The sequence below is a fragment of the Herpailurus yagouaroundi genome, unplaced genomic scaffold (assembly GCF_014898765.1).
Source record: "Herpailurus yagouaroundi ecotype Mexico unplaced genomic scaffold, PumYag 160, whole genome shotgun sequence".
In the NCBI taxonomy this organism is placed as follows: domain Eukaryota; kingdom Metazoa; phylum Chordata; class Mammalia; order Carnivora; family Felidae; genus Herpailurus; species Herpailurus yagouaroundi.
The window spans coordinates 44294600-44303174 of NW_024412401.1; the positions used below are offsets into that span (position 1 = coordinate 44294600).

At 51.9% G+C, this 8575-nt stretch overlaps 1 protein-coding gene across 4 annotated transcripts in view; it reads right to left on the minus strand.

Moving 5' to 3' along the window:
• Positions 1-8575, minus strand: part of GGTA1 (glycoprotein alpha-galactosyltransferase 1 (inactive)) — a 55961-nt gene that overhangs the window by 19725 nt on the left and 27661 nt on the right. For 2 of the 4 annotated variants that reach the window (XM_040482168.1, XM_040482166.1), the window contains exons 2-3: positions 8096-8212; positions 1535-1623 (exon numbers count right to left, since the gene is read on the minus strand). In XM_040482168.1, the coding sequence (XP_040338102.1) occupies positions 1535-1614 (80 nt within the window). In that variant the 5' untranslated portion in view covers positions 1615-1623; positions 8096-8212. Of the gene's footprint in view, positions 1-1534; positions 1624-7897; positions 8040-8095; positions 8213-8575 lie in introns of those variants that run through there. The other 2 variants (XM_040482170.1, XM_040482167.1) reach the window with 2 other exon arrangements.

The window sequence follows — 8575 nt, forward strand, 5'->3', positions numbered from 1 at the left end:
AGGAGAAGGAGGAGAAGGAGGAGAAGAAGGAGGAGGGAGAGGAGGAGAAGGAGGGGCAGGGAGAGGAAGAGGAGGAGGAGAAGGAGGGGCAGGAGGAGGAAGAGGAGGAGGGAGAGGATGGCAGCTAGCATTCACTAAGTGCTTATTAACTCCCAGGCATTGCCCTAAATGTTTTATATACAATAACTTACTGAATCCTCCCAATGAGGTACCTGTGAAGCAGGTACTATTATTATCCCCTCATTTTTAAAGAGAGGGAAACTGAGGAACAGAGTTGCTGAGTAACTTGCCCAGGGCCACAGAGGAGGTGAATGGTGTCACAGAACCAGTTCCAGGCAGCCCAGCTCCAGACTCCAGACAAGATATTTCCTCTGCCCTCAAGTACCCAAGGGATCCCAGGGTCCCTGCACCTGACTCTGAATTACCTTGCCTCAGGACTAAGTATGTCCAGTTTCCTCAATTCAAAAGACAGACGGGGTTTGTAGACTCCTTGAACTTGACCACACCCTAGCTTGTCTCGATTTTGTTAAAATGAGTTGTTCAGAATGAAACAGAATAACGCTCCAGAAGGGGTTAGATCTACTCTGCACTCCCGGGAGTAACAGCTCCCACGCTCTGGAGTCTTCCTTCTACTGATGTACTTAAAGGTACAGATCCCTTTTTTTAGTAGCCAAGATGGTCCTGCAGGCTTAAGCTTTAAGAGCAGAAGGAATTTAACTGTTAATCCAGGCTGTCACCTTTAACTTCGGGGCTACTAACGGGCTTCATCATGAAAATATTAGTGGTGTCAGGACAGCTCCCCCGCCCAGAATTGTGTTGTGGACTTCTTGGATAAAGTGCCTCCTAGTCAAAGGGATCATGCATTTTTGTAGCTGTTTGCACAGACTACTTTCTGTCAGGAGCCTCTCCAGCTGGAATCTCTGAGACGCTGGATTTTCCAAAAGCACAGAAGCACGCATATTTGGGGGGGAATCCACTGATGCATTTGAAAACTCAGAAGTGTTTCATTCATTTTGCCTTCCAGAGTTACAAAACAAAACAAAACAAGACAAGACACCCAAGCATGTTAGCCAGGCACAAATGAATCACTAGCCGCTCAGAGTGGATCGTATAGCGAAAGTCAACAACTTAAGTTATGCCTTTCAACTCTGAAAATATCTTAGAATTGGAAGATGTGGGGTGGATTTCTCATGACATTCCTGTCTGAAATTTCTTAAGGTAATTTCCACAGCTCGTCATACCAATGATGAAAGTCACATTTGGGCTTAGGATGGCCTCGCTGTTTCTGCACATAACCCACCCAGAACAGCAAAGGTACAAAAGTCAAGACATTAGGAATGTGACAGGAAGGAAGGGGATTAATTAGCCAGAAGGTACTTGTCGATCTAATGATTTTAAATATAGTCCAGGGCTCAGGGATACAGGAAGGGTGGAATCTCTTCTTCATTGTTAATCTCAGTTTTAATTTCAACCTGGTCACGTGGCTGACAAGAGGAGACTCAAGTCCAAGGTGGGTGTCACACTCCACAATTACCTGTTGATATATTCCCAAAACACAACAATTACAGTCGAGACAACCAGCATTGACAGAATCACTTTTCCTTTGACATTCATTATTTTCTCCTGGGGAGACAAAAAAAAAAAAAAAAATAAGGAGAAAGGAAAAAGCAGATTAAATAAACACAAAGTGAGGCATGGTTTTCTAAGAAAGGCTGCCACCTTCAGAGAGGAAAAGCTCATAAATATTTAGCTAGCGCGAAGGAGTGCCATTAGCTAGCTCAATGGCAAAGTAGTAATTCAAAGAGTTGGCAGGGCCGCCCGGGTGGGAAGGGGGCTTAGGTCACTCTGGTGCTGAGAGGGAAGGTATTGCAACTGATCCCGGTCCGCCATGGATGTGGGTGGGCGAGGGTGTAGCTAGAAACCGTTCCCATGGACCCTCGCTGCCTCCTGACCCAGATTATGGGAAACCATCCTTTCCCTGGCTCTGCTGCCGTTGACATACTGACCACAGGCCCCATCCTCGGAGGGGAAGACAGCCCTGGTCCCTTAAAGTCTAGGCTCTCCCATTCTCAGCCCCATCCGGCTTTTCCCCACCACATCCACAATCAATCAATCAATCAATCAATCAGTGCACAGTGGGTACTTAAATATGTCTTGATCGCTGCATGAAGTCATGGTTGGAGAGGGGCTGGGTGCCAGGTGGAGAACGACAGGTTGCAAAGTACTTTAATTTGGGCGGTGAGGGAAGACCTTGCTGGGGAGGTGACTAAAGCTTCCCAAGGGATGAAGACAGAAGGCAAAAGGACGAGAAGTGCAAGGCAAGTCCCACACTTGGGAGCAAACAGATCTAGATCGGGACTGTGCCCACCCGTCATAATGATGAGATGTCTTCACTCCCAGAGAGGGGTGGATTTGGGTGCCAGCCCTCATACACACAGAGCTGGAAGACCTTGAACATGGGGCAGGTCCTCGGGTCCTCATCCACAGCTCCAGAAAGCTCCGAGGACCAAAGGCCTTTTTATAATTTATTTGGCACCAAGATCCTAACTGATATGAGGCTATTTATAATCTTTATCCCACTTGGTGATGCTGTTTACATGTTTCTTTGCAGAAATATTGATGGATTTCATTACGTCGTGCAGCATAATACACAATTATGGGCGTTCCATAATACACGACATATTATCTGCGCCCCCCAAAATTCTGAATCCCAACATACCTGGCCCCAGAGTTTCAGAAAAGGGATTGTGGATCGCTAACTGAATTGGTTCCTTCATCTCTAAAACGGGGACGGAAGTGGTGATGATCGCAAGAGGTAACGTCCACAAAATGCTTCACATTGCGCCTCACACTATATACATGAGCCCCAAAATGCTAGTTCTGGTTACCGGTGTCCATAACATGGGCTGTTGGGAGGCTCCAACGGGACAGCACGGTGCCTGGTACTCGGTAAGAGCTCAAAACGTATATGAGGAAAAGGAGTAAGAACGTGTTAAACAACGAGGTGCAAATAAATGCAGATCGGGGACTGTAACGGTTTATCCATCTGTTCGGTGCCACAGCCTGATTAAGAGCTCCTGGGAAGCGGGAGGCACCCGGAGTTTCTCCGATCGAGCCCAGGGCCCTGTTACAGTCCTGCTACAATACCTGTGTGTGCGGAGGAGGTGACAACGTTGCATCCTGAGCTTTATCAATGTCACCTGCTGAGGATCCAATGCCAACTGCTTCCCGGTGGAAGAAACTGAACGCTAAACCGAGGAACACCCCAACTCCCGGCGTGGAGAACAATGACACGCTGGGCAGCGCCCAAATCAGACACACCTCCCAACCCCCTCTCCCAGTATGCGCATAACTTTTTAATTCCAGAAACTAGCATCAGAGGCAACTCTCGAAGCCCATATCTTTCTGGAGATCGCTTGAACCTGCTTATGTTTTGCTGGAGACTTACGCCTGGAGGCCAGGTGGGTGAGCCAATACCGGGTCTCTTTTTGTTGTTGTTTGTTAACTTTCTTTATTCTGAGAGAGACAGAGAGAGCGAGCGGGGGAGGGGCAGAGAGAGAGAAAGAGGGAGCATCCCAAGCTGGCTCCACGCTGTCAGCACAGAGCCTGATGCAGGGCTCGAACTCACGAACCTGTGAGATCATGACCTGAGCCGAAACCAAGAGTCGGACGCTCAACCGACTGAGTCACCCGGGCGCCACCCCCCCCACCCCCCACCCAATACTGCGTGTTTTAGCAAGCCACTAGAAATGGGTGTATCCATGCTTCCTGGGATCTGGAATCCAAGTCCCCAGGGAAGGAAGGGTTGGCAGGGTGGCCAACAGAGCTTTTAAAACATTTTCATTTCTCTCTCTGGACACAAGTGAGGCATTTGGCAGTCAGCACGGTCTAAAAGTCCTTCCCTTATGTTTCTGTCTCAGAATTTTCAAAACTGTATAATTCTGAAAATTGGTGGTTGGCTATCTGTCCCACCAAGCAGGAAATGTGGGATGGCTTCTACATTCCTTCGTGTAAGGGGTAGAGCACCGAACTGGGACCTGCTGAAAACTGACACCACGTCTCACACGGGAGAGTGTAGGTCTAGGTCACCTGGGTGCCTCCTTTCCCAAGATTTAGCCAGTTCTGCCAGAATCCACCCCCCCCCCCCCACCTCCCAGGCCTTCTTGTCACACTTGTGATTTTTCCCTAAGTCTGTCCTACCCCAGGCACGGGCTGCCCCAGGGCCAATCCTAGACAGCGACCCTCACAACGGCTCCCACGTGAAGTGTGACCCATAAATTAATTCTTCCGTACCCACCCCATCCTGTGCCCCCCACCCCAACAACAACCACACACACACGCACCCTTCAGAGAATCTCAGAATTACACCCCAACTGGGCTAAGTCAAGGTATTCCTTCCAAACTGAATTCCTCTCTGAAAGGAATTCTGGTGAACCATGTTTTCTCCATCTTGTGTCAGGGGAAAAGGTAAACGTCTCAGCTGAACAACAGAGCACTCAGAAGCTCTGGAAAAGCCATTATTTCGGGAGAACGGGAATTGGGCAGGGAGAAAGCAGTGCTGGAGGAAAGCAAACCTTCCCACAGGTTAACAAATCCTCCTGTCTGCCTCCGATTCCTCCCCCGGCCCAGGGAACCCAAGCCCTCCTCCCTTCGAAGCTGCTTCTGCGAGCCTAGTAGCTTCTGGAATATTGCACTGAAGTCAAGAGACTCAAAAGGATCCAGGTCAGGTAGTGACAAGTGTTGCACAAGAACACAACTCAGGTAAGGGGACAGGGGAGGGGCACAGGCACCAACTGGGTGTTCATGACCTTGGACGGAACTGGAGTTCTCCACACCCCCCCTCGGGGACGCTCAGACCTGGGAGGAAACTAGACCAGCACTGAGATTCTGGAGTCAGCGGTCCTGGATGTCTGCCTTGGGTGAGTAGTCTGAGCCCCTAGTTACATATACAAAATGGAGCTTGAAACACCCTCCTCCGGGGTTCTAGAAAGGACTGAAGGAGATCGTGTATATGAAGCACATGGTGCCTGGTGGTCAGCAAATGCTCCACACCTGGCAGCCGTCAGGACACTGATGCTTTCTAATGGGAGAGTTTCTAAAATGCGTGCTCTAGAGCAGAGCCGTGCTATACCTGAGGGAGTCTGGGTCCCCCAGAAGAGTCAAGGGTGAGCCCACCCCCCACCGCGAACTGTGACTGTCCTCAGCGCTCCCTCCCCACTGTCTGCAGCCTGGGACCCAGCTGCTCATCGCGTCTGCCCCCCCTGCCTGGTGCTCGAGGCAGGCGGGCAGGCGAGGAAGGGGAGGTTCGTAGGTGTAGCGGACCTACGGGTCAGCCCCAGCCCCTCCACAAAGCCGGCTTTGTAACCCAGGATCACGAGTTTCTCTGGCCTCGGTCTCCCCATCTGTGAAACCAGTTCTGTGGACTTAACTTCCCACGACGGGCTTTCCGTCGATGGACCCGGGACGTGAAAGAGAAATCAAGCAGAGAGCTGGAAGTCTCGGCTTACGAAGGCGGTTCACTGAGACCCACCGGGAGCTCCTGGTGCCGTGGCCCGTGTGGATTCCTTGACGCGATGACAGCATGGCGGGAGCACCAACCCGCATGTGTTGAGCGCCGAGGCTGACTTAGTCAGAAGCTGATGAAGCCTGGGCATCCTGCCCCCTTGCGAGCCGGGGCCTGACCTTCTGTTGCGGGTGGGGGGTGGCTCAGGAAGGCCTCCTAGAGGCAAAGAGTGCTGCCGCTGTCTGAGGGGATCATTCCAGCCTTGGGGCCTGTCCTGGGGCTGCAGGTGGGGCCGGGGGACTGAACCCACTACCTGCCCGCCCACCTGGGTCCCAGTAACAACCTGCCCCACAGGCGCCCTGTTGGGCACCCAGGAGCGCCCCCCTTGGGTCCCAAGAGGAAGGGCTCGAACCCCATGCTGCTCTGTGCCCCGCTCAGGGGCCACCTTGTGCCTGACCCCTGCCCCATCTAGGATCAAAGAGCTGGGTTCTCTGGGTGAGAAACAGCCGAAAGATTTACAGATGCGGCACCACCAACACTAAGTTGTGAAGCTGGAAGAGACATTTCTAAAGTCTCAGTGATAAGAAGGAAGGTCGATTCACCAGGCCAGAGGCCAGACGGATTCGTCTCCCTTTGGTCTCTATTGAAAATGATACTGCAGAATCATCCTAACACAAAGAGGCCATCCAAGACTATGCAGCCAAACGATGACAGGTGCATTAGACAGCTAAGCACTACTAATGGTTTTTATAGTGTTTTCACGTCATTTTATTATGATGTCGTTTTCCTGGGTCTTTTCCTGTTTGAAGTATTTGTCAGTTTTTGTTATTTGCTGTGGTATCTCTTCTCATATCCTAGTATTCACTTCCATGCCTAATACTGTGGGTGCAGCTCTGCCTTCTGTCTCTTGAAGACGGCTCTGAAAACGGAATAAACGTCAGGCCCTTGGACGCTCCCCAGAGGAACTAGGCCAGGCCCCGGGCCAAATGTTTTCCCAGTAGTCTCTCCGCTAAGCCCCACGGTTACCCTGTGAAGTTACTCTAGTGTCATCCCCGTTTTAAAGATAGGAAAACAGAGGGGCGCCTGGGTGGCTCAGTCGGTTACGCGTCCGACTTCAGCTCAGGTCATGATCTCGTGGTCCGTGAGTTCAAGCCCCATGTCAGGCTCTGTTGCTGACAGCTCGGAGCCTGGAGCCTGCTTCGGATTCTGTGCCTCCCTCTCTCTGTGCCCCTCCCCTGCTCACACTCTGTCTCTCTCGAAAATAAAGAAACATTAAAAACAAGTTTTAAAAAAAGATAAGGAAATAGAGGCTCAGAAAGATTAAGTAACATGCCCAATGTCACACAGCATAACTCGGTGGAGATGGGATTCTGGTCCCGGGAGCTGGGCTTCAGTGCCCACCCTTGTGAACACTCTTTTCTCAATAAGCATGAAGGCTCACCCGTGGACTAATCACCTGGGCCTCTCTGGCACATCCTCTCATTTTGCCTTTCTTGATTATCACGTGAGAGTCGCTTGGGTCACAACTGACCCCAAGCTGGCCACTCACAGGCTAGACTCGCTGAGGGGCTAGCTTCCCCGGACCAGCTTGAGCCTCGGCAGGCGCCTGCTGTGTGTCGGCTGGGGCCTTCCTCGCCCCCCGCCCCCCTTGTTCATCCCTCGTCACGGCCAGAGTCCAGAGTCGTGGCTTTTGGTGGTGGAGACTGAGGTTTAACACAGATTGAGGTTACTGCGTTCACCCAGAAGAACCGGGGGGAGGGGCGGCGCTGACTTTGAAAAGCAGACCCTTGGCCTCGCAGGCCCAGCTCTTGGAAGGGGGTGGTGCTGGGGGGGTTCCGGAGGGGAGTGCCACTTTCTCCGCACCCCCTGCTAAAATGGTGGGCATCACAGGGAAGAGCTCCCCATTGGAAGAAACATGGTGCAATTTGTGGGGAAAAAAAATAGATATGTAGAAAGCTGCTTCCAGTGATGTTTTCCATTATGAGGGTCAGAGTAAACACAGACGGAGGAAACAAAGAGTCAGGTCTCAGACTAAATACACAGCTAATTGTCGCTCCAGCCATCACAAACGGAACAACCTGTTCTCTGAAGTCCATCTTGTGGTGACTTTTCTTGAATCCCCTCCAGGAAATCTGAAGCCTGTATCCAGCCAGCTTTTCCTTACTGCCTGGCTCCGGAGTTACTGTGCAAGGGTTTTTTTCCAAGAGAAATAAGGTAAACGAAGTGTCTGCACTGCCCTGAGGGGGCTCTGCCTCAACGTCAGCCCAGAGCCCTCCTGCCTCCGCATTGTCACTCTGAATCCTGTAGAGAAAACCCCAGGCCGTGGCCACACCAGCCAGCCACAGCCCCGTGAGGTCCTGCCGGGGGGGGGGAGCAAAATAAAGCAGAACTTACAGTGAAACCTCTGAGCCAGCATCCCACCAGCTCCTGCTTCTAGACGGGGGAGAGAAGGACTTTGTCTTCTTCCAGAACTACTGAGGGCACCAGCAAGAGGGGCAGGGGAGACGAGGTTCCTCCCTGTCAGACCCTGCTCACAACTCCCCCATGGACCCCGACAAGGCAGAAGTAAATCATTCCAGCATCTCGACATACCTCATCGTCTGCTTCTCTCCCCGCAGAGTAAAAGGCAGAACAACAAAGTTCTATTGAGCTCCGCTCTGCAGAAGGAGGCAGGGCCGGGAGGAAGGGGAAGGTGCTGTGTTCCAACTCCTGTCAAAAGAATAAACAGCTGTTTCAGGAAGGGGGGGGGGGGTGGGGAGACAGATCCCGTAGCAGCCAGGGGCTTTGTTCCTCGCTGGCCCCGGGAAGTGGGCTGTTTATCAGGCCTGTTGACTCCGAGGTACATGCCAAGGCAGAGACGTCTCTCTCTGGGCCCACGAACGGCCCAGCCTCCCTCCCCGAGCGAAACTACAGGCCCAAACTAGGCCTGGCGTTGGAGGAGGCAAGGCCACCACCCTTCAGAGGGACACACAGGCCGCCCACGTCACCCACTCCTTGGCAGAAATGGGAACTGTTCTGAATCCAAACAACCCCAAGTAACTACTATAAGGAACAGCCAATGAGAGGTCTAAA